Here is a 26,740-nt window from a genome sequence, read left to right on the forward strand (position 1 = left end):
GAGAGGATTCCGGGAAAAGGGGCGAGTCACCCCCGGGAAGAAACCAGGCATGCGTGCGCTTTCTCGTTTCCGCTGCCCGAGGGGGCTGGTGGTCCTTCCTCCCGCCCCTGATTGATTGGAGAACGGCTCCGCAGCGAACCAATCACAGCTTGCCCCAGTTCTTCCCCCGCTCCCCCGCCCTTCTGCTTTCCCTGCTTTGGAGCGGCTTTCTCAGGCTGACGAGCGTGACGTCAGCGTTCCGCGGAATTTTCAAGTCGGCGGAGCTCTCGCAGTGGATAGATGAATGAACCAGCAACTGCCCGATGATTTCTTTTTAAAAAGGAATAATGAAATGCAACATGTTTTAGAGATGTTCTGTCCCGTATTCTTTCTTTATTAAATGTGTAGGCATGACATTTCTTCATCGATTGATAAGGGACTTTTGCTTAGTTACGGCTAGTCGCAGCGTTTCTCAACCTCGGCAGCTGCCTGCTGGCGAGGTAGGGCTGGCTGGGGGGCTCCAGTGGTGGATGGGTGAGCCCTCCTCCTTCCTCAAGGGAGGGGGCCCTTGGGGAGATGCCGGAATGGGAAGTGGGGGTGTCGCTTATCCTCACGGTCTGCGGCTCCCTTTGTTCCACCTCCCTCCAGCAAAGTGGCAGGCAGTTCTGCCAGTCAGCCAAGGAGGAGGCTTCAACAGGGCTCTCCTGAGGGCCGTGAGAGAAGGGCAAACGGCGCAAGCCTGTATTATAGGTGGAAAGGAAGGCAGGCAGGCAGATTTCTGACGCTCCCTGCCAGCTTTCCACGAGCAAAGTCAATGGGGGAGCCAGCAGCAAGTCGTAAATCGCTCCCACTCCCACTGCTTCTTTACCCTTGGTCATTCTGTTTCTGTTCAGGCAAGGAAATATCTCTGAAATGACGACCCGATGGGTCATGGATTGTCTAGTACCCAATTATATCTTTTGACTCCAGGTGGCCAAATGAAGCTGTCGAGGTTCTGACCCAGTGCCTGGAGGCTGTGCAGGTTTGGATGGAGTCAGGCCCAGCCAAAGAACAACAGGGAAACAGTCTAGCCAAGTTCAGCTCTTTATTGCTTACACCATCTAGACACAATCTTGCCAGACTGAATGTGTTCTATGCTAACCTAATAGATATACTCTGGGAGAATCTAGGGAGTGGCTATCTTAAGTCTCTTCTTCTTCCCATGCTCCTGCTCTGGACTATGTTGCCTCTTGCCTCCCGCTTTTCCTTCTGGGAATGCCCTCCCTCCTTCCTGAGAACTTGGGTCTCTACTGCATTCCATCACAGATGGGGAGGAACCATCTCTGATTCAATCCTACCAAGACCGAGTGGCATTGGTTTGGACTGTCCAGATCTGGGGTATTCCAAATATGACCAAAGGTGATGTGCAATTTGGGTGACTTCCTGGACTCATAGCTCCTGCTTGATGAGCAGGTGGCAGCTGTGGCCAGGAAGGCCTTTGCACAGCTTCATCTGATGCAGCAGTTGCAGCCTTTCCTAGATTGCAGGGGTCCTTCAGACAGTCACGGCATGACTGCTGCAATGCACTCTACGTGGGGCTATGCTTGAAGACCACCTGGAAGCTTCAGCTGGTCCAGAATCCAGCATTCTGCTTTGCGAGCTGCGCTAGTTGCCAGTTTGCTTCAGGGTGTGATTCAGGGTCGCTACCTATAAAGCCCTATACGGCATAGGGTCTGGTTACACAAGGGACTGGCTATCTCCCATAACATCTGCCCAGCCAATCTGATCTGGCAGGGTCGGCGCGCTCCAAGTTCCATTGATTAAACAGAAGAGTGCCTTTTCTGTAGCAGTGCCTGCCCTCTGGAATGAGGTTACCCCCTAGATTCAAATGGTCCCCACCTTACTGGTATTTCGAAGGGCCCTGAAGACACGGCTCTTTCCTCAGGCCTTTGGTGAGGATGATTGATGCATCTTTTCTTCTTTCTTCTTGTTCCCATCTTGGTTTGTTTTCTCTGCCATCTTTGTTTTGTGTATCTTGTATTGTTAAATGTTTTTAACAATTTGTAAACTACCCAAAGTCACTGGGAGTCAGGCTGCATATAAATTTAATAAATTATTATAAGCCTTACTCTCAAGGATGCTGGTGTTTTCCCTTAATCACACATGTAATCCAGTGATCCTCAATCAGGGTGTTGTGGCAACTTGAGGTGCCACAGAGATCATGCAGGGGTGCCATCAAAATTTTATTTTAACCTATAAACTCTTCTGAGTTGGGCATATATGTTGTTAAATGTTCTGAGTTAGCTGATGAGCTAATCCTTGAGTTAAAAAATGTAGGAGATGACTGTTTTTCCACCATGTAATCCAGAAGGGGAATAGTTATTCTCTAGGTAACAACTAAAAGTTGTGTGGTCAGTAAGGAACGGTAATAGTACTATTGGACACCAGAGAAGATATCTGGAAGTGCACATTGTGGCCACAAGTTTATAATGGATAAACTTGCCGGTACAATGAGAAAGAATGAAAATAACAGTGGTCAGGCAGACAAAGGAGGAAATACAAATGAGAAAGAAAAATATTGTCCCACAATTAGCAAGATTAAGGCAAATACAAAAACACAAGTGATTTCTGTCCAGAAAGTTACTTAACAATGGGATTCACTTGGTGTAGTAATGAATTTAATTCTACTCCACAGCATGTCATTTATAGTGACAAGTTCTGGAGTTCTCTGGAATGTTTATTCCCCAAGCATTAGGTTTTGGACATCCCTAGTCATTGGTCAATCCCACATGCAAGCACTAATCAAGGTGAACCTGCCTAGCTTCTGAGATCAGCCAAGGTCTCAGATGCTGTCATTGATTAAAGGCCATCAAGTCCAACACTAGATGGATATAATAGATGAATGAACCTAGTATTAGGAAACTTTTTTTCCATTGCTTTTATTGAATGATGTTAGTCACTGTCATTATGATGATCTCTTGTTTACTCCCACAAAGACTATTGGAATCAAATGTCCTGTGAAAAAAGGCAACAGGGCCATCTGCTCTGAAAGTGAAAGAAGTCATCCAGACCCTCCTGCACAACTCATTTCCATCACAGCTGGTCATCCTAGTATTATAAACTGGTGCCTCCATTATCTTGATTTTCATTTCCATCCCCTTTCTTTTAGACTGTCAGTTTGATGGCAAGGTCTGTTTTTATCTTGTTTTTATAGTTTTGTAAACTACTCTGGGAACCTACTAGATTGCAGGGTGGAACATAAAAGGTTTTACATAAATGTAATAGAAACATTTTTTACTGGGTTTATGCTTCTAGTCAGTGTTTAGCTTTATCCAATCAATCTTTTTTTAAAATATAATTTTATTGAAAGTTTTAAGAAACAAGAGTAAAAATTAATACAAACTAAAATAAAGTAAGAAGGAAAAAAGAAAAGGAAATCCTTAGACGGCTCCATTGTAATTGATATTATGCTCTCTCCGTGGGGTTTGTATATTTTAAAACTTATTTTTTAAAATTTTTTTGAGGTTTTCATTGTAATAATCACTTTTTATCTTTGTATAATGATCGTTTTTATCCATTTATTATTTATTGTACGCTGCCCAGAGTTGCTTTGTGTGAGATGAGTGGCTATATAAATGTGTCATATAAATACATAAAATAAAAATAAAGAAAGTAAAAGAGGAATCTAAAGTGCAAAAAGAAAAAAAAGGTAGAAAAATAGAAAAGAAAATATAAAGAAATGGCTTCCAATCTTCTTTATAGCACTTCTAAGTACAATTGTAGATTTACTTTTCTCTAAAATTACATCGTGATTCTTCTTTCTATAATCTATCCCATCTAATAGTCAAAACCATAGATCATAAGTTCATTTTTTTTTTGTGTTTCATGCAAAAAGTCCATAAGGGGTTTATATACAAAACAACTCCATTTCTTTTTTTTTCCTGCTGAGATAAATTCTTCACCCACATTTTTGTAAGTCAAATATTTTATATCGTTTTTTCTAATACATGTTACTTGTAAGCAAATTATATCTTGTTTTTTTCAAATAATGAATTTTTTTTTCTCTTTTGAGGAGCATTTGCTCTATTTATATTCCATGTTAAGCATTTGTAATCCATAATCAGGCCAAAAGTTAATCCCATCGAAATGGAATCTTTTTGTCCCATTGAAATGGAATCTTTTTCTTTTTAAGTCTATCAGTCAGAAAGAAGTTTGTTCGTCCTAGTCCAACATTTTAACTTTACACCAATGAACCATGGAGTAATGATTAAATAAATTTATTTAAAAAACAGGAAGCCCCCAAAACAAACTGTCGGCTAGGCAGCCAATATAGAAGTGTCACATACTGAGCAAAATCAAGGGTAACTGGCAAATTGCAACTGACTGCCATGTCATGCGGTGCCCCAGGGACAGGCAAGTAAGTTATCCATGATTACTACCTGACTTGGTTAGCATATTGGAAATAAAAGTGTGTTTATTAAAGATTATTCCTGGTTTGTCTATGATATTTAAAGATGAAGATAATCAAGTTAGATTAAAAAGAATTACAACTGAACTTTTTTGCTTTCATAAATTTATTTAGTAAACAGTGCACATTGAAATGAAATACTGTAGCAATAACAACAGAACATGACCACATTTAGCAAACAAAAAAGGAGAAAATTATTGAGTGGTTTCCCACTCAACTACCATCTTTGTAAAGAAGGATGGCAGAGAAAGAAAGAAATGAAATTCTGCTGGTAGGAGAATGCAAACAATAAAACAATATTGCCTGTCTGATAATATCCACAGAAAATCCCTCTGTGCAGGCTAGAATCCTACTGAAAACTACTGTGCATGAAGGTTTGGAATTGGGTCAAAGAGGTGAAAGCACAGCATAGCATGTAAGGCAAAGAAAGGAATTATCTCTCAGTTCTTTTATGAATGAAAAGGGATTTAAGGCAAGTTAGGAGTTCATATTCTTTCATACAATGGAAGGAGTTAACAAATGAACCTTGGTAGATGGGGTAGAAGAAAAAAATGGAAATAGAGAGAAGGCTGCCTAGGTTTGCCACATAACAAAAATACTTAACCGCTACAATGCCCCAATGTTACACTCTGGTTGACATATCTCCAGGGACTCTTCTATACCATTTTATATTTCCTGACCGAAGAGAAGAGCTAGCCAAGGGCTAAGTGCTAACTTCTCTCTCTCATAATTACTCATTTATCATGAATAGGTATATTATGAGAAGATAAATTCTTCTGTAACAGATGCTGACACTGGAAACATTTGTCTGGCTCTGGAGCTATCATTTTAAATGGGATATTACATATGTATATAATGCTGCCCTATCTAACTTACGTACAAAGCTGTGGGTTTAACTATTATTTTTTCCAAACAAAAGAAAAGCCTGAAAATAAGCAGCCAGTAAATGTTAAAGTGCTTTTGCTTAATCATTAAATAAGTCACTTGAATGGTTTTGTGGAACTGGATGTTAAGGTAGGTACTATTTTAGGAAAAGGCCTTCTCTGCAATGCTGAGCTATAATAAGCTTATTGCAGCCTACGTATGTTAAAATTGGTTGTCTAATTTGTCTACGCTTGAGCAATTCAGTGAATGGCAAAATAAAAGAGAACTGACTATGGTGAATTTATTTAAATATGTTATTCCCTATATTTGCTACAAAGACAGTGTCTACTGCACTAGTGAATTAATCTGCAATTAATCTGATCTTGACTAAAATAGCTATTTGTGCCTTAATTTGTTCTTAATATAGATGGTCTACATCATTAAAAACCAATCAACCAAGTCTCCTTGCAGACAAAGATTAAGCTAGGCTCAAATAAATCAACAACGTCCTTAAGCTGAATTGCACAACGAGGACTGCCCTCAAACTGCCTGGAGATTACTAATAACACAAAAAGTGCTATATTAAGATTAACTGACTTCCTGCTGGGTACATGCCATCACCCAAAAGGACTGAAGAATGTCAAATGTTGTCACATTCTGAACTCTTTTTAGAACAAAAACAAAAAAAATATCCTTAAGTCTGATATTCAGATCTGCCTACCAAAACAGCTTGAGTGGATGCTCTGCAAAACATGCATGAACAAGGCAGACAACCAGGGGAACTCTTCTTAAGTCCTTTAGCTACAGCAATATTTTTTACCATTCTCCCCTGCATGACCAATTTTCTCTTTCTCACTATCCAGAGCTGCTCTTTCTATTCCCAGAATCTCACTATGTGACTTCCTAAACACCTACCAGATACCAATATATTTTTCTAAATACAAAGGCAGCTTGGAGAGAGACCTAGGACAAAAAACAATTTAGCCGTGCATTTTCGCGAACTGAAACTGAATAGCTGCCGATCCATAACAAGCAGCTGCTTCTATTGTCCCATATGGTTGCTTTCTTCAGAGTCCAGATCTCCCAAATGAGTTTCACTGAAATGAATGAGAATGTCCTAAGCGCACAATTCCATGCATAAAAAAATCAATGTAAATGTTGCATTATGCTATTATTGCTGCATAACATGTATCAACTAGCATATTACAAATTGCTTGTTTCATCAGTTAAGTTGCTTCAAAACTCTGCTTAACTCCACAAATATCTAAACAAGAGTTTTAGGATTTGATAACATGTTCAAGTGTTGGTAGAAAAGTGATGTTAAGTAGTTTAAGAAGTGTGCTCTTCTGGTTTTAATCAGAACATTGATTAGCTCATGGAAGAAGAAGAGCCTTTGCAGCTTGGTTAGCTGCCATTCTTATTACACAGCACAGATTACTAGTCCATAATCTCCCCTTTTACACAGACAGAAGTAAAAGGCTCAAAATACAAATCAGCCACACATCTTATTATTGCATGTTTGTGAATACTACCAAAAATCGTGCTAAAGGGAGATGAGGAGAAATGTATTTTCAAAGGGAGAAAAGGCAGACAAGAGTAAATTTAAATACAACTCATTTGACAAAGCAGAAATATACATTGAAAAATACCTGAAATAGAAACCTGCAGAAACAGTTTCAGTTATCTATGTGAAATAATATTAAAATACAGGCTCATGCTTCAGTCTCTCAGAACCTAACAGTTTCAGGATGACCAGATTTCAATTTATTAGAGGAACCGTCCTGTTAATAGAACAATCCAACCACTACTAAAAAGTTCTGCTGAGTTGAAGGATATCTCAAAGCAATGTTTGGAGGGACTACTGTTGAAGAGTACAGTGAGATAAATATCCACTACTGTTGCCTAATTCATTTTTTAAGGAAAATAACTATCTATCAGGAAATAATAAATACTCCCTTCATTCTCTAATTTGTTCAGGTATGAGTTCTCCAAACATGCTCACCTAATAAAAATTAGCACAAGAAAAGTTTGAAAATCTCACAGGAATAGAGAAGAAAAATAAGTAAAAAGAAAGAGTCCATCATATTTTAGTCTGTCAGCATTCATTACACAACCTGCAGATCACCAAATGAAGACAATGTATTACTTTAGTCAAAATTTTGCCTTAGTCCAATGCTGTACATATTTGAAAATTAATCCCTCTTATTTTAGTGGGACTTGCTCTTAAGATTTCTAGCAATCTCAATAGTCTAATTGTTTAGCACCATGTCAAAGTCAGTACACACTGAAAAATTGGTTGTACATTCTTTGAAGTCACATGTGGGCTACATACCACAGATTTATGCACTGGGGTGGGAAGTTTTTTTTTTTGGAGCATTTACACATGTGTTAGGATATCATTATGCATTATTTCAGTAAACCCAAACAACATGGGTTTTCTCTATCAGCTTGTAAGCTGTAGATCTTCAGATAAAGGGTGAGAAGAATTATGTTTTAGATGTACAGGCAGGTCCAAATAGTATAAGGATAAAAATGAAACTTTAAGTGCATTAAGCTGAAAATAGCTATTCATTCTTATCCTCCAGCAAGTTACCCCCCAAAAGAGAGATGTATTAAGTGCAGATAAACAGATTACAGTATCAGATATTTACAAAACCTGTGTAATGGGTGGAGAGAAAAGGCAGCCCTTTAACTGTTCATAAAAAATTGTGAAGCAATTATGGTCTCTATGTAAAGATGGAGACAGACATCTAGTAAGATTGTGCAACACACTCAAATGATCCCACCCCTTTAGCAATACCTATGCCAGTCACAGGAAGAGAAAGAAGATCAAAGCTCTGAGTCCGGGAGTTTCTATGCCTACTGCAGGCAACACAGTGCTTCTTGTTTCAAGATAAATTATTTCAGATCAATAACAGTATGCAATGTGGATACCCATTAGAAACACAATTCCATATTCTCTCCTTCCATTTCTTTCCTACCAACAATACCCAAGCCTTATTTGGGGTTCACCTGTTTGCATTATAATTAAGCTGTCTCTCCTTTCTCCCATCTTGAAGAAATACAGCTTCTGCTGTGTATGGGCTGGGTATCTTCAGTCTACTTGAGTCCTCAAATATATTCTTCTTCAAAGTGCAGTCAAGCCAAAATTGCATCGGCAGTACATCATACCAGCAGTGTCCAGCCAATTATCAGATATAGGGTCGTATTTCTGTACAGTATTAAGATAGGATGACCCTGAGTGTCCACCAACTACATAAAGATAGGTATCAATTACAGCTGCACCAACTCCTATTGAAGAAGAAAAAAGAAAATATATTTCTATATTTAATATTACAATTTCAAGTGCTTTTCATAGAAACAAACTAAAAAAACCTCCATAATTTAAATAAATGTTAAAGACCTTGTGGTTATTGTGAGAAAAATAGGAGGCAGGAGTATTACATATGTTCACCGCCCTCATTTATGTATATACATGGGGCTACTCTTGAAGAGTATCCAGAAGCTATAGCTGGTTCAAAATGCAGCCACACGGGCAATTTTGGGTGCCTCAAAGATGGCACATGTTACATTTTGCTGCATGAGCTGCATTGGGTGCCAGTTTGCTTCCAGGTCCAATTCAAGGTGTTATCACCTTTAAAGCCCTCCATGGCATGGGACTGGGTTACCTGAGGGACCATCTCACCCCATTATATTGACTTATCCCACCTGGTCAAGCAGAGAGGACATGCTGCAGACCCCGTCAACGAAAGAATGTCAACTGGCGGGGCCCAGAAGGAGAGCCTTCTCTGCTATGGCCCCCACCCTATGGAATACCCTCCCCCAAGAGGTGAGGCAGGCCCCTACTCTCTTGACCTTCCAGAAAGCAGTTAAGACTTGGTTCTGCCAACTTGCATGGGGTGAGAAAAGAGGCAGCCAACCCTGGGGGTGGCTAGCACCTTGAAGATGCTCCCATATGTTAATATCTTTTTGATCACCAGTATCTTGGAAAATATCATTTATGTATGTATTTGGTTTTATTGTATTTTTATATTATTTTTATTCTATTTTAACTGATATTTATTTGTTGTTTTTATTGTAAACCGCCCAGAGTCACTTCCTCGTGAGATGGGCAGTGTCCAAATTTGAAATATAAATAAAACAAAAAAATAAAAATAATTAAAAAATAAAAAAGGCAGGATAAAAACCTAAAATAATAATAAAAACATAATAATAGTAACAAATGCCATAATGTGGAGGGTGGAAAATGTCCAAAGGTCAGACTTTTTCTTGAGGGAGGGGAGGAACACTATTAAATTCTCCCTTCAGCCCATCTCTTCACTGCCCTCCCTTATCATGCATCCTAGCAAAAGGCTGTAGTGTAGGAAACGCAGAACTAGAAATGTATGATGGAATGGAATTATGAAGGCCAGGCTCAGGGAGATAAGTGTTTTCTTAGTTCACTGAAAGAGCGTGGGAACTAAGAAAACACTTATCTCCTTGAGCCTAGCCTTCATAATTCCATTCCATTACAAAATGGCCAATATTATTCTAACATCATGAATGGGATAGGCAGAAAATGCTTTCTGGAACAAATTCTAGGCCTCCAGGTTATGCTTTAGTCTCATAAAGAACTTCAGCCGAAGAAAAAAGCAACAGTTTATCCTTGAGAAGGAGAGTTGAAATGGCCACATTCTCTAGGGCCAGATTAAAGGAAGGCCATGAAGGCTAAATTGGGTCCACTGAGTTCAGGAAAAAAAACCCCAGGCCTTTCATAGCTCACTGTTGTTATGAGGCATATTTTTATGTAATTCTTTATAATGCAAGTGAGAAAAATCTAAAGGTCACCAACAAAAGAAATTGCTTGGGAATCAAGTCCCAAATCAGTACTCCAAAAAAAAAAAAAAATCTCGCTCAACTTCAAGTACCAGAAAATAAAAAATCCACCTCCTGTGGTGATAAAAGGTACCCCCCCACACATGTAAGCTGCATTCACTACCAAACCTTTGAGACTCCCCCACTTCCCTCCCATACTTATGACCTCTGAAAGTACCCTTGTAAGAAAACATTCACATCAAGCTAAATTGACTCTGAGTGGCAACAGGGAGAAGAATCAATTACGACCTGTGGCCCAGTAAACCAAATTGCTTCTATTCACTGACCATATCTCAAAGATAGTATGGCTAGCATGCTGACATGAGGTTCACAACAATTTCAGTACTGATATCATCAAAAATTGCTGAAAGATCTAGAAGAATTAAAAGGGTCATGTTCCCTGCCTGCTCATAATTTCTAGGATTACTCATTCACCAAAGCCTCTAAATCTAAAATAGACACGGAGCTGTATTTTCCATGGTGAAGTCCATATTCCCACGAAACTAATCTTAATTAACTTATTTTATGTTAAAAAGTCCTCCAAAACCCTAAATGGGCCAAAGTTTTGATGCCCACCCTCTTTATTAATATAATCACTATGTTCCTTTCACCTTCAGATGAAAAAAGAAATGCAGTTCTTGGTTGTAAATAGTTTACCTATTTATGTCTAAATTATTGATGATATAAATGCTATCAGGTAAATCTCTCTTCCTTTTTCCTGAGTTCTTTGGTCCTCCGCAGCAAGGATAAATTTCTTTTAGGAAAAGACAGCTGAATAGCACTCTGGGATATTCTTACATGATATTCTATTTGCATAGTAATAGCATGGTAAGGTGAATTTGTTCAAGGTAAGACTTAATTACTCCCAAAGTCACATGAAAAAAAAGAACAGCAAAATTTAGCTGAACAACAGCAGCTATTGAGAAGTTTATTACCTGTTCTGGGTTCCTTCATTGGATGACAAACAGTCCACTGGTTTTGGTGTGGATCATACCGCTCAATGCTGGACAAGTGAGAAACACCATTATGCCCTCCAACTACAAAAATGAAGCCTAGCATAACCCCAACACCAAAGTTTATTCTCTTGTCTGCCATCGGTGCAACGGTTTCCCAGGAGTCCTTGTTGGGATCATAACGTTCCACACTGCAGATGAAAACAAACAACAATATTTAATGACAAGAGTTTTCACTGATTACTGCAAGACACTACTGTAACTGCACTCATGAGGGATAACCAGCATGTTGCGATTCCCACATGAATGCAGCTTCAATGGCCTCCTGAGATATTCCATAATACAACAGTTATAGTCAAGGTATTTTGATAGCACATAAAAACAGTACAGTCAAGGTGGAAATCATGGACCAAAAGGGGAAAAAGGACTGATTATGGCTTAAGGCACAAAAAGAAGCAACTAATTTTTAAATCAATGGATGTAAGACAATTATGCAACAGAAGAGGTAAAAGGGAGTATTGCACCTAGCCACAATAAAACAATACAAAGAAAAAAAAATACCCTCACCCTCATTTAACAGGATTGGGCTGTATGTCCTTTTGATGACTAAAATACTATGAACATTTCCACATGTAGAAAATGAAGTGTGAAACAGGAATAAAAAAAAATTGTAAAAAGGTAGCAAATGTAGGGCAATAAGGTAAAGAGACTCAAACATCTGCCTGCAGCAGTGTAAGGCCATGAAAATTTTGTACCTACCCTGTTTGATTTAGTTCAAAATTATTTTGCTCTACGTCCATCACCATTGGCCAGACAGTTGGTCATGGACAGGATTCTACAAATCCATTCCCTAGGTCACCATTAAGAATCACCTCTGCATTCATGTCCACCCCAAACTTCTTTTGTCCCCCCCTTCTGCAAATGTTCAGTGAACTGCGAAACTCCAAGGGAAAGAACAGGGCATTTCTCTATTGCCTTTTCACTGGGCTTCTACAAAAGTCCAGAAGGAATGAAAAGAAACTACCTGTTTTCCTCTCCAAGCGATCTTCATATATCTTGAAGAAAGGAGGAACAGGCCAGGAGTAGCAAGAAATAATGACAGGCATTTAAGCCAAGATCTATAACCTCTGGGCTAAAAATCCATATAGGATTTTTAATTAAATAAAATATGCAGTCTCTAGTCTGTTTATAGTGCTGGGAACCTCCCCCCTCCCACCAAAATAAAATCCATTTGCGTTTGGGAAACACAAACCATGCTTCCTCCAAACAGGCCATAAATCATGGCAATACTCCAGCTTCCAGAAGCTTCTACATTTCGTTCAAGAACTTCCACGATCTCTTTGTAGTAATCACATACAAATCACATACTAACTTAAGTTCTGCTAGTTGACCGTGAAGCTATTTTTCCACAAGAAACTCATCAATCAGAAGAGACTTGAACATTTGCCTGCAGTGGTGTTATTCCATGTTCATGAAGTTCTTTATATAGCCAAGTTTTGATTAAGTTTTAGAACAATTTTAACTCCAGGATATTACTTTAGATTTAACTTTTTTTTAATGAGGATTGCCTACTGAAAGTCTGTACAGTGGATTGGACTAGAATTAAATGACATAAAAGCTATAATTGATAAGTTGGACTCTAATTTTGTATGGGTTTAACCTGGGGAATTCTTGCTGTAATTAAAACTAACATAGATATAGGAAAAAATTCCCAGGCTGTGTTCACATTATACTCTTACCTATTGTTAATTTAACTATTGTTCCCCTAATACTTCAGAAAATTGGGTTAACATGGGCACACTAAACCGTGAACCAGCCACAAGTGTAGTTATGCAACACACTAGCATAAAACGTGGCTATTTCACATTTCACTGTAGCTCAGGAACATAACCCAAGTCTGCTAAAATTAAGTTGCCCTACAAGGCTTGAATATCAGATATCTACTCTTGCATCATCAACCAGGAGCTCTCATAAAGTGAGTATTTAGTTAGAAACAAAGCTTGGTGTCTGACATGTGCATGCACATGACCAATAAATGGTTCAAGGACATTTCTAAGTAACCTTCTAGCCATAAGATGATTTAAAACTTAACTAAACATACAGTTTCCTCCTCCCAAGTTTTGAAGGAAAACACAACTATAATTTTAATAAACAATCACAGGGAATTCCTTGGACAAATTACCTAAAGCATGACTTAACAAGGCATAGCGGGAATAATTAATATGGTAGACAGTCCTGCACATATCATCTATCTATCTATCTATCTATCTATCTATCTATCTATCTATCTATCTATCTATCTATCTATCTTTCCAAGTGTAAATATACACTTGCCTGTTCATATGAGCTGGACCATAGCCCCCAATGGCATAAATCATTCCATCCAAAACAGCTGCAGCAAAGCAACTCCTGGTTTTGTTCATTGGTGCAACAGGCTGCCACTCCTTCACCTTTGGAATATACTTCTCCACTGATTGCAGGTAGGACTGCCCGTCATAACCCCCCAAAGCATAGATTTCTCGTGACAGAACTGCTACTCCCAAAGTACTTCGACTCTCATTCATACTCTCAACTGATGTCCAAGTGTTTGTATCGGGGTCCCAGCATTCCACAGAGCTTTCATGTTTCCGATAATTGATGCCTTGACACATATGGGTTGCAATTCCTCCTATTACATAGATTTTCTGATCAAGGGCACAGATTCCAAATTCATAGCGAGGAACACTCAGAGGTGCCAAGCCTATCCAGGAGTCATTCTTAGGAAAATACATCTCAACACTGGAGGAGAAAAAAAAGTAATGAGGCAAAATGAAATTTCAACATATCAAAAACCACTACCCAAAATAGAATTTAAATACTTTTAACCTGTATCTCCTCATTCAAAGAGGTGTTTTTTAAAAAAACAAAAACTCCAGGGTAGTTGCTTGATACTGAACCATCTTCTAAATAGATCAGGGGGACCTCCCAAAAATATTGTGATTGAATACATATTTTGTGTTAAGCCATAATATGGTTTGGTTCGGGCTTAATGCCCTGTGCAACCAAGTCATTATGGCATATAAATAGTTGATGGCTTAAGTTATGTGTGATCTCTGTGGTATATTCATCAAACTAATCATAAACTAACCACTGCTCAGTGTGAGGTATGAAACCAGTCTCTAAATTGTAAGAATTGGAAGGAAAATCAGAATAACAATACTTAAATATAATTTTACTTGCAACATTTCTTAATATGAAATTAACATAAGAATGCAATTATTCATTATTTGCTCTGAGAATACATGGAGGATACCTTCACAAAATCTTCCTTGCACCATGACACTTTATATCACTCAACTCTACAAAAGCAGAGCTTTATTGTTCTCAAAAACAGCTCACCTATTTAATGAAAAGATTGCTCACCTGAACTTAGATTCTGTTTAATGGGCAAAGTTTGCAGAGTGAAGCCATCCTACCTGGTTTTTCATCTATCCTTCAAAGTCTTTCAATTGCTGCTGCTGCAACAGGTTAAATTCAATATATAAGCAGTTCACACAAAATCTACTGTGTAAGATCTCCTAAACCTTTAGAGTGGTCTGAGGGCAAGGATTCTCAGGAAGAAAGGGAATTTAAACTAGTAGCAGTATCTCTTCCACAGTAATACTACTATTCATAAAACTACTACGCAATATTTGGAGAGAATGTAGTCAAGTAAAATATAGCCCTTAAAAGGTGAGGTGGGGGAGACAGCATCCAGTAGGTTGTTGACTTTCCAAATATGAGCTCAATCATAAATTTTACAGCTAGCAATTTTAGGTAATGAGACTGATCTCATTACCTAAAGGATATGTAACCTCACCATATTTCTGTTGCAGTAAGAGCTCTGATAGTTGACAAACAAAAATAATAAGGCCATTCATACTTCTAACACAACAGAAGTTAAATTTGCAGCTTAATTTTGATCTCATTTGTAACACCATTTTACACTTAATTGTGAAAAAAAACTGAAATTTCTTCACTTTTTTAATAAACAGGATAAATTAGAGTCATATGATTAAGATATAAATATATTCCTGAACTAAAAGAATGCTAATGATTCTTACAGAACTGTGACAGTGAGAACAACAGCAAAATGAAGAGCGTTGCAAATTAAAACACCCTGCCAATTATCTGCTTTTCTGAGGCTTTTCCATTCCAAACTATTCCCGTTCTTGTACTATGGCATGACAAGCAACTGAAGGTTGTCAAAAACTCTATCATCCAATTTTCCACAGAGGTGGGTTCCACTGCTAGCTATCTTGACTTGTGAACAGAAAAGATTAGCAAGACAAATCTGCTCAACCTCCCCTTTTTTTTGTTCTTGTGGCTCTTGTTATTTCTCACCTTTCCAAACACGCAAAGAGTCCAGCTTTTCCTCCCACTGCACAGAGTACTTTAGGAGGGCAGCGAGGACGTGTAGTTAGTACAGTCTGATATGAAAGCCTATGTTCAGGCATGAAATGGTATTTCAGGGCTTCATTCAACAGGTGTTTACAAGTGTGGTCATCACGAATGAGATGATTGGCTTCATAAAGTCTTGTGAGAAATTTAACACTCAACAGAGGCAGCCGTACGCAATGAAGCAGCTGCGCCAGAAATTTCTGACGCTCCTGCACATCATATTTGATCCAAGATTCCAGTGCATAAAAAACCATTTCCTCCGTAACCACATTCAAGCAGTCGTTGGAAACAATTTCATCCAGCTCAGAATGGGTAAGTTCAAAGAACTCTTCTGTTTGACAAACATCTTCAAAGTTCTGGCAAATATATTTATTGGCAGCTGAGTAGAGATCATGGCAGCCATATGTCTCTGCAAAACGGGAGATCCCAATACAATTGCCAGGATCCAGCTGGCTTTCCAAAAAGGTACAACATTCTTTCAGCACAAGTTTGATTTGCAAGAGATTGGCAGCAGGCAGAAGTGATTCCACAGTGTCCTGTGATATGAATACAGTCCCTGTATAGGCGTATTCCACTATGGCCTGCAGAGCTGCTTCTGCAATGCACTGGAATTCCACCTCTGAGTTCTCCTTCTCGGAAAGATTGCCACTGAACATGGCTTTGAAATATGGGCTGATACTAGCAAGCACAACTTTATGGGCATGGATCTTGACATCTCCAACACGAAGGATGACATCGCAGAGTTCATGGTGCTGGCGGAGTAGATTCAGGCCTTGCAGGAGTTGCTCTGAATGTAAGGGGATTAAATTAGCAATCATATAGGTTGGAGATGACTGGTCCATCTGTAAAAAAAAGATTTTTTAAATTTAAAACAGACTTTCATAAATTTTCAACTAAAATACTTCTTTATATAAAGCAATATAAGAACTCATGCCCTTATCACAATGCAATATATTCTAAATAGGGTAGCTTTGAAGATGTCTCAGAAGCTGAGCAGGTCCAAAATGCAGCAGTCTGCTTGTTAAATGGCATTAGTCACCATGTGTTACACCTATTTTGTGGACCCTGCATTAGTTACCAATAGATTTCTAGGTGAATTTCAAAGTGCTAGTTTGATTTATATGCCTTGGTACCTATGTATTTCCAAGACTACCTACTCTAACCAGATTCAGCCCATTCAAGGAGGCTCTCTTGCAGAAGCTGCTTGTGATACCCTAATTCTATAAGGTGAATGAAGTTGAAGCCAAAAAGTGCTGCTTTTCCAAGATGGTACCAACACTATGGAACAGCTTTCCTCTAGATTATGAATGCCTTCAGATTATTCTCTTTGCATTTTGTTTCAAACCATTCCTAATTTTAAAGAATCACTGAGCTTCTTTATCCTTTTCAATTCCTATATATATCTCTGCCTGTCTTTTTGGATAGAAATACTGAAAATTTATTGAAAAGAGATTTTCATATTTCTCCTTAAAACTGCAAATATGTGTATACACTGCCGAATTATATTCTTTTCTTAATATATATATCTGTGTATTTTTGTTGTTTATTGTGCTATTTTTTATTTTCAATGATTTACTGATACAGTGTTTGAATAACAATAAGAAAAATGAGCGGGACTTAAACTGAAAATCTGAGTCTGAAGCATTACTCTCATGAAGCAGAAAACAACAAGCCTGCCTAGAGATGCAATAAGACAGTAGCCATAATATGCTATATATCATATACTGCTCAACTTATGTGCTTTATGTGGCTGGGGAACACTTTGAATAATATTCTAAAAAGCTGTTTCAGAGTATACAGAAAAGCAAACATGTAGTCAGTGATTTACTGAAGTAGTGTGCCTGTTATGGGGCTGACAAGTGCTGCATTTATGCTCCCATGTGCTCTGAAGCAACTTTTCAGTGTCAAATCTTAAAACTTTATACAAACTCTGCTTTGGGCTCCATGAAACTTTATGGCTATGGAATGCTCACTCATTTCTGGCGCTGATTACTTTGAAAAGCCTGATCACAATAACCAATAAAAAGAACCACCAGAGGTCCCTACCTTATACCAAAAAAAAAAAAGTTAAAATCTATCCCTACTTTTGAAAACCAGTAATTTACAGCCTGTACATTTGACTATGATAACCTCAGTCCAAGGCAAATGATCAGCTTTAACATCACTATTCTAGTCTCAAGACAAACATACTAGAGATGACTACAGAAATTCCTACAAATTCACTTGAGAACCAAGCCAATCATTTTCCATTCTTGCATTCAGGTCTAGCAACACCAACTGATAGCTAACTGTTCCCAATACTATGGTTAGCAATGAATGAAACACTACAACTTTAGGTTTTAGGCTAGGGAAAAAACACAAAGGAGGTAAATGACAGGATGGAGAAAGTTGGTCATGAGGTGCTATTCCAATGTCTCACCATTTTAATTATATTAATAAAAAAAAGGGTCAAAAGAGACATACATCTCAGCTACATATAGCTGAGGCAGAACAATTTTCCTCAACGTGACCTGCAACTGCTACCACCTCCAACCATCATGCTGGGTAAAGATGAAAAGAGTTTGGTAAAAGTGAATGCAGAGACAGAGGAAGAGCGAAGTGCCTGCAAAGAGGAGAAAGCGAAGGGGATTTTTATTTTCGGAGGTATAACGCGGGGGGCGGGGGCAGGGGGAGGCCAGGGCAGCCACCGAGATGGAGAGAATACAAACGCATCTTAACCTTCCTGAGGAACAGCCCAAAACGTTTTAGCAAATGCCCATCTCACGCCCATTTGCGAAGCAGAGCGAGCAACGGGGAGAAACAAGGCCTTCCCTCAGCCAAAGTCATCCCTTTCAACCTCCGTATCATCGGATGCTGATTTCTTATCGATATCGTGAGGCGCGCAGCCAGGCTCTTTCCAGTCCAGAGTTTCCCCATTTCGGCCATTCCCTCACAGTTAACATTGCAGGAGGAGAGGCACTCACCGGACTCTCGTGACTGCAGCCCGGTCCGGGCGGGGGCCTCAGCGGGCTCCTCAGGCACAACAACACAGCCAGACGCAGCGGAAGAGGAGAAGAGAAAGAGGCGACAGCCACCTGCGTCACTTCCGCTAACGACCCACAGACTCCTCCCCAAAGGTTTCGCCTCCCGGCAGCCTTTTTGCCATTCTCGGGGAGCGTCATTACAACGAGATAGAAGTTTACATTTAAAACCAAACAGCCGTGGGTGTGAATAATTATAGCAGCACCTAAGCTTCTAGCCCTGTCCTTTGCTTCGTGAGGGATTGGACTACATACCCCGGCGTGCATTACAGACCTAGGCGTTCTACGAACGTTCGCACGGTATCCCGCGTGAGCATTCTTCCCGCCCTTCGTGGCTTGTTTTTTATCAAGCGATTGACAGGCGCTGTGGTTCTCCACCCCCGCTGGGCTTTGTGCGCACGCGCAATGATTCCTCCGTCGTGGCTGAGGCGGCGAGGGAGGTGGCGGTAGCGGCCGTGACGCGTTTCCCTGGAGACGGCGATGCTCCCCTGTGAGGGGCCCGGCGGCGGCGGCGGCGGCGGCCTCGGGGCGGGCTGGCGGGGCAGCCGGGCAAGGCCCTGGAGAGGGGCATGGCCAGAGAGGAAGAGCAGGAAGGGGGTGCCGCCGGCGGAGGAGGAGGAGGCGGCGGCCGCGGCGGCGGGGAGCCGTGGGAAGCGCCCGTTGCCGCTTTTCCCGCAGGCCGCATCCCGCCGCCGACCCAAGCAGGAGCCACGCTGCGCTTCGGGCTGGTCCCATCGGAGCTGCACGCGCGGCTGCTGGACCAGCACGACTACCGAGGCCGCGTGGGCGCCATGGAGCAGCTAAAGCGGGTTTTGGGCGAGGCGCCGGGAGCGGCCTTGGCCTGCTTGCCGCCGCCTAGCCTCCTTGGGCTGCTCAGCCTGCTGCGGGCGCTGCTGGACGACTCTAACTTCAAGGTGGCGCTGGGTGCGCTGGAAGGGCTGCGCCTGCTGGCTGTCCGCCTAGGCCCGGCCGCGGGGAGCAGGTCCCGCTTGGAGCCGTTGGTGGCGGCCGCAGCTAAGGTGCTAGGCGATGCTAAGCTGGCCATCCGCCAGGAGTACCATCAACTCTTTCTGGGTCTGATGCGGGCAGCCGGCCCTCAGCCCGTGCTGGATCTTCTTCTGCGCCCCGAGCACCTGCAGCACCGCAATTCCCGCGTCCGCGAGGTTGTCCTGGCCATTTCCATCGCTGCTCTCCTCACCTTCCCTAGCGAGGACTTCGAGCTCCCCAAGCTGGTGGCTGCGCTTGCCCCTGCTCTGGCGGACAGCAAACGCCGGGTTCGTCACGCCGCCCTAGAGGCTTTTGCTGTCTTAGCCTCGGCCCTGGGTCCCGGTCGCACCAGCCTCATCTTCAAGGCTGTGGACGTTGTTGAACTTCAGGATAATTGTGAAGGAGTTATGAGTGCTGTACAGGCCCGGTTGGCGAGAAAAACCCTTCCCAAGCTGACGGACCAGTGGTTTGTGGAGTATGCTGTTCCCCTGCCGTCTTCAGCAAATGGGCGTGGCTTCCATTTGCCCCATGGAGCAGACACAGATTGGCTCCTGGAGGGCAACCGTATCCAGAGTGCCCACAGCTACTCTGGAGAGACTGCTGGGTCTTTTACCCCTTTTGCAGATCAAGGAGTATGTCCCCGGCGTGTGTTAAGTGCTGGGAAAGGGAAACTGCCTTGGGAGAGTGAACGGCCTGGAAACCAAACTTGTTTTGCAAAGGGAAGTGAACCAGTAAGTAAAATCATTGTATAGTACAGTGGTCTAAATTGCTCTTCTGCAACATGGTATCCTCTAGATGTCTTCGGGCTAGAACTTCCTTCAGCCAGCAATCTCATTAACTCTGCTGTGCTACTCTGCTCTGCTGAAGGGATTTGGAGTCCAGCATGTCCAGATGGTACTAGGTTAGGGAAAATTAGTTTGCATTCTGTTAAAGAATGAAGACTAAACCCCTTCACTCCAGATTTTTAGCTGGAGATTTGTTTATCCTGCCATTCCTTGACATTTGAGTGGCCCAATTGAACTTAGTTTTAGATATTCTTAATATGCCTTATGTTTTAAATAATATTTTAAGGTATCACATTTTAATACTGTAATAGCATAATTGTGATTTAATTTTTGGAAGCCAGCCTTAGTGCTATGGTTAGTATGGGTGGGATATAGATCTAAATAAATTAAAAATGATATAACTCTAATTTTATTTTTTCACCCAACCCCTAAAGACTTAACTTTCAGGTCACCCAATTTGATCCTCTTGGTCACTACTTTCTGATATAATTATTGAATATGATCATCATGCTGCACAGTTATGTAGTCAGGTTAATGGTTTTGTGGATGTTAAAGGAAAAAGAAGTAGAATTTAAGAAGATTGTTGCCTATGTTGAAAGATCTGCACTGTTTGCCAGTTGCTAGCTGGGCACAATTTAAGGTGTTGGTGTAAAACTTAAGGCCTTTTGCTTTACTGTTAAGAACTTGTTCTGCCAGTAAGATATGCTGGAGAGGCCCATTTGATGATGCCCTTAAACTATAACTTTACTAATATTGAGATGGGCCAGAGTCCAAATCCAGAGTCACTTTGTGTGAGATGGGCAGCTATATAAATGTGACATATAAATAAGGCATGTGGGGGAGGGCCTTCTCCTGTGCCACTTTGAACTGTAAAGGGTATTCCTCTTGAAACTGGAGTGCCATTGGCATCCACTTTCTTTAAAATAATAGCGAAACCACATTTCTTTCACCAGATGCTTTAAATGTTTGAGATCTTTATTGGTTTTACCTTATGTTTCTAAAAATGTTTTCTAGAAATTTAAAAAAATGTATTCTGCATTTTTATTGTTCCTTTGAGTGCTGCATAAAAATGCAATATGCAAAAAATTATTATACATTAGATTTGTAATAAATTTCTTAAATCATTGGAGCTTAATTTCCCCACAACAATAACCCTGTGAGATAAATTGGGCTGGGAGAGAATGCTGCCCCCAAACGAGGAAGGATTTGAACCCTATTTTATAAACTAAGGGGGCTGGGCAGGACATTTAAAGAGAAAGTACATATCTTTTCAAATGCAAAACTCAAATAGGTGAACAATTCATTGAGGTAATATTTTTTTAAGAAGACTATTCTTGCATACTTGCTATCATACCCATATAAATAATAGTTAGCTTAATCATTTTAAGACTTTTAGTTGGAAAACCCTGACTCTTACAAAACATTTTTGTCAGATTTCTTGGAAGCCTCTCTATAAGCAATTTGGCAAAATTACTATCTGTTAAGAACATTTCTTAGAATCTATTTTGTAATTTATTTGCTGCTTAAGGAGCATAGTATGTCTCATCTTTCATTTTTATTAATCAGTTGATATCTTTATATGATAGCGGAGAAAGCTTAGAAAAGATGGCTTGTTGTGGTTGCCATCTTTACATTTCATGTTTTGAACACTGTAGTACTTATGGGTTTAAACAAACATTTTTGCTCAGAAAATTCTAAATTTTTGAAGCAGAGTGATTCCCCATGGCTTCTACTCTTTTGGCTTTTTTTTCAGTCAGATGGCTCTTATTTATTGAAAGAATTACAACTGGGGCTTCAGATTTTTTTAATTAGGATGTTTACTGCCTTATGTTTTGATTTGAGCCTGTTATCCCACTATGTACCATAAATATAAGACATTCTTCATATGGACAGTTCTGTTCTCTTTAGTATTGTATAACGCAATAGCTTATTGGGGCTTGCAACATATCCTGTCTTGAATTTGGAAGCCTCTGTGTGCAGTCCATGAGGTTCATTATAAAGTGATTACTTTCTGGACTACATATGTCTGAAAGGTAATAGGAACACTCTCTTCCCCTCTTATTTATTTATTATTTATTTATTTTTTTGGATTTCTCCCCGGCCCATCTCCCCCACAATAGGGGACTCTGGGCGACTTACAAAAACCATTAAAAACTATAAATATATCTAAAACACAAATACATCCAGCATTAAAACAATACTAAAAAAAGGAAACTCTTCAGGTTTTCCTGATGGTTGAGTTATGTAAATGGGTGAATTTCAGGCATATGCTTTGGATATCTGCATAGTCTTCCCATGCTGTGCTCTACTATTCAAAATTTGTTTTCATACAGAACTTGCAGTTGTATTTAGGAAGGAAGATTTGGAGTTGATGGAAAGCTAAATTATCATGGAGATTAGCTGAGGTTTAAACTCCATCATATCTTTCCTTCTTCTGAAATTCCGCATAGGAGCATGATGTCAGCAAAAATTGACAATGTACAGTGGTACCTCGGTTCACGAACTTAATTGGTTCCGTGACTCTGGTCGCGACCCGAATTGGTCGTGACCCGAATCAAATTTTCCCATAAGGTTCAATGTAAATACGGTTAATCCGTTCTGACCCCTATGAATTTGGTTGCCAACTGATTTTGGCCGCCAACCGAATCAAATTTTCCCATAAGGTTCAATGTAAATACAGTTAATCCATTCTGAACTATATGTATTTTTTTTTAAACCACAAAAATATGAAACAGTACAGTACAGTACAAAGAGAGAGAATGCTAACCTTGCTTGAGGCGACTTCTGGCGTGGAGGACAGGAAGGCAGGTAGGGAGGCGGTTATTGATTGGAGGGAGAGTCCCCCTCCCTACAGGAAGCCACGACCACGTGTCACAGCAGGGAAAATGGCCGCGGATCCTGTTCGTCACCCAATGCGGAGTTCATGAACGGAAGCAAAATTTTGCGAACGGTGCTGTTCATGAAACGAATTGTTCGTGAACAGAAGCGTTCGTGAACCGAGGTACCACTGTATAGTCACAATGTCTTGAATACATGCCATAAAGAAGGACATTGGAAACTGTCAGATATTTCAACTGCTGTATTCCATATTAGGTAGTGAGCTGTGATAAGAGGAGATGGTAGATCAAACTGAATTTTTTAAAATTTCTAGTTGTGAATAGTCCCCATGTAGAGCATGAACCTAGCAACTGACTTTCAGGAGAGTGCAGGCCTTGATCTTGATAGATTTGTTCAAGCCATTATGGCTGATCAAGGTTTGATTGTCTGTACTTAAAAAGTGCCCTGAAAGTTTTTGAATCAACAGCTGAAGATGCTGCTTAAATTTGCTGTACATCTCTATTCTTCAAGAGATTTTATATACACTTCTATCCTTTGTTAGACTTCACCCCTGGACATTTCTTTTGTGTAGTATAATGGAGGTGATGCCACTATGTTGCAAGTATACGGTTTTCCATATGATCATGCCCTTTTATTTTCCTTGTCTGTTTCAGACCTATTAAAATCTGCGAGATGGGTGGCTATGTAAATATGATTTATACATAAAGTAGTTTAAAAGAGAAAAAAAAGTTACCTAGCAAAACCAAATTCAAATAACAAAATAGATACCAAATTAGATAAAACTGATATTGCCTTTGAACAATGCCTTTCTAAATAGAAAGGTCATAAGATGCAAGTGTCTTAAACCATTCAAAATAATTTCATTACGGTTAAGCCAATATGTTATTCATTTTACATTCATTATGGAAGGTAAATCTTTAGGTTTTTAGAGTTAGGATAAGTTAGAGAAGAATAAATGAGTATAATTTTCACAGTCTTTAATTTTTTAGCTAAGGTTTCCCAGGGATTTGAAGAAGATTAATAATTACATTCAGGTACATTCCAATGAGCTCAGTTTTGTTACAGATTAACATAAGTAGCCCCACAGTGGCTAAAGGAATTTGTGAAGTCAGCATTGTTCATAGGAGTTCAGTAATAGTACGGACCAATACAGCAGGTACAAAAATTAGTCTTTTGTGGTAATTGTTAAAAAAAAAATCATCTTTGTTTGATAAAGATTGACATTTGTAATAGACTAGATGGTTTCTTAAGCTGACTTTCATTTCTGTATCTACTGAAACTTGCATTGTTCCAAGAACTGGTGGAGTGGAGTGGATTTGTTATGGCAGGACCAAAGTGGCTCATCAGAAATTATCAGACTTTTAAGAATTCAACTTAGTTAAAATATCCTTTTTAAAAACTTCAGATGGTTTTCCACATCCAGGTTCTGCATTCCAGTCAGTGCGCTTTTTCCCTCTTAATTTTGCAAATGAAAAAATGGATATAAATTACATTATAGTACTGTTTGCCTTTTCTTTCTATTGCAGTGCTCAACATCAAATGATTTTCTTCACTCTCCTAAATTAAGACCTTCTCAAGGTAAGCCGGCGAAATACTAAGTATGTATAGAGCTCTTAAGAGCATCAGAGTCATTTATAGTGACAGAATGGTACAGTAGAACTGGGAAGGGTTCTGCCATTCGGGTGCCTGTTGTTCTTGATGTGACCGAGCAGCAGCCTGTTCTGCCATCCGCTCCATTCTCTTTTGTTGTCTGGCCTGAGTGAGTAAGACAGAACAAAGAACTGCTAAGATACTCTGAATTATGGTACCGTTGAAGATTTTTTGAAGCTGTCTCACTTAGTCATAGCTCAAAAGAATCAGATTTTTTTTTTAGATTTTTATCCCACCTTTATTATTTTTATAAATAACTCAAAGCGGCATACATACCTAATACTCCTTCTTCCTCCTATTTTCCCCACAACAACAACCCTGTGAGGTGAGTTGGACTGAGAGAGAGTGACTGGCTCAAAGTCACCCAGCTGGCTTTCATGCCTAAGGCGGGACTAGAACTCACAGTCTTCTGGTTTCTAGCCTGGTGCCTTAACCACTAGACCAAACTGGCCCTCTCTCTTTTTTTTCCTTTAGTACTCCCACTGTTATCTTTAAAATGTTGGGAAAGGATTCTGTCTAAGGCAGTCAAAATAGGAGAGAATGAGACTGAGAGGACAAGAACTTGTACTGCATTGATTGCCTAGTTATTAGAAAATATGAGAAGTTTCTTTGCAGTTTATATGCCTTCTAACTTAACTTAATCAAAACATTAATTTCTTATTTATATTTCTGCTTAGAAAAGGTGCAGGAGAGGATGATTCGGGGAATATCCCAAAGAAATACAGTATTAAAATCAGCTGTATTTTAGCTTAGGAAAATAGAGTTTTTGGGTTTGTTTATTTGTTTTAATAAGCAAACCCAGAAGCTGTACTTTCCTAAATTAAAATGCAGTTGATTTTAATACTATATTTCTTGTTTCTCCCCACCTCTGAGTGACAGCTAGAGCCAAGTGGCTGCTGAGATTTGTAGACAGAAAAAGGAACCAGTGAAGCATGGGAATGAACATGGGATATGTAGTTAGTATATTGATATAAGTATGAGCTATACTTATTAGAAAACTCTTACGGTAGTATGTTTTTTGTAAAACACCTGTTGCCTCACCATCCTGGTTGGAGTGATAGTGCCCCTAAATGGCTCCTGGGAGTTGTAGATGGTCCAGGACTAAAGTGGTCCAGGAGTGGAACATTGGTTTTTGAAGGAAAATGCAATTAATGATACAATTATTAATATTTGCATTTATATGTCGCATAACCCACGTGTATTCTCATATTTTCCTTCTGCTACTTTCAACTCCCAGCAGCCACTGAATTCCAGTTACCACCCTTGGGGAGCAAATAGAGGTGTCTAGAAGAAATACAGTACTGCAAGAGCTTTACTGTCAGTGGACAGTTTTATAAGACCAATCTAATGAAGAATATTTCCTGCAGTTTACTCCACATTTTCTAACTATGATAGGAAGCTGGCATTTAAAGTTGGCAAGTAGTACTGGGGAGGAAATTTGAAACTAGTATGTTTTACAAAGTATCTTAAAAAAAAACTTATAGTGTGATCTTTATAATGGTATACAATAATAGTGAAAAGACTGCACTAGCAAGAACAAACTTGCTGTTGCCCCCTTCATGAGTAGTGCCTTAGTGGTTTAGAAAGATTCCATGGTTTTTGTTTGGCAGGATGGGCTCAGTTAAAGTATGGCTCTGGTTGAAAGTACTGGACTTTTTACAATACTGTGTATTAAAGTTCTGGAAAGCCCTTAAAACCTGGTTTTGTTCCTAGGCCTGGAGTTAATGTACTTATTGATGCATTTATGGGCCCCTATATATATCTACAGTATATGGTTCATCTTTGTGATTGGTTTAGTCCGTGCTGCATGTTTCTATGTGGTTATGTGCATTTATTGTTTCTGGATTTTGTAAACCACCCAGAGTCTAATAGAATGGGCAGCTATTACAAATGTAATAAATATTATTGTTAATTATAATTATAAAAAAGTATTGAGGGCTGCTT

General features: G+C 39.7%; 2 protein-coding genes across 5 annotated transcripts in view; one reads left to right on the plus strand and one right to left on the minus strand.

Moving 5' to 3' along the window:
• Nucleotides 1-4,523: 4,523 nt before the first annotated feature.
• KLHL28 (kelch like family member 28) lies at nt 4,524-18,742 on the minus strand. Its single transcript, XM_088149612.1, has 5 exons — nt 18,480-18,742; nt 15,460-16,358; nt 13,432-13,875; nt 11,080-11,288; nt 4,524-8,581 (listed from the first exon to the last, which is right to left on the minus strand). Exons 1-5 carry the CDS (start codon nt 18,675-18,677, stop codon nt 8,418-8,420), a joined length of 1,914 nt encoding a protein of 637 aa, XP_088005738.1. The 5' UTR covers nt 18,678-18,742; the 3' UTR covers nt 4,524-8,417.
• TOGARAM1 (TOG array regulator of axonemal microtubules 1) overlaps nt 18,634-26,740 on the plus strand; it is a 42,801-nt gene continuing 34,694 nt past the window's right edge. For all 4 annotated transcript variants that reach the window (XM_025170462.2, XM_088149611.1, XM_088149610.1 and 1 more), the window contains exons 1-2: nt 18,634-20,254; nt 24,673-24,724. In XM_025170462.2, coding sequence (XP_025026230.2) covers nt 19,106-20,254; nt 24,673-24,724 — 1,201 coding nt within the window. In that variant the 5' untranslated portion in view covers nt 18,634-19,105. The remainder of the gene's footprint in view (nt 20,255-24,672; nt 24,725-26,740) is intronic.

This window comes from Python bivittatus, unplaced genomic scaffold (genome assembly GCF_059951505.1).
Source record: "Python bivittatus isolate LINGU-HERP-01145 unplaced genomic scaffold, Pbiv_v1 ctg000580_np1212, whole genome shotgun sequence".
Lineage (NCBI taxonomy): Eukaryota > Metazoa > Chordata > Lepidosauria > Squamata > Pythonidae > Python > Python bivittatus.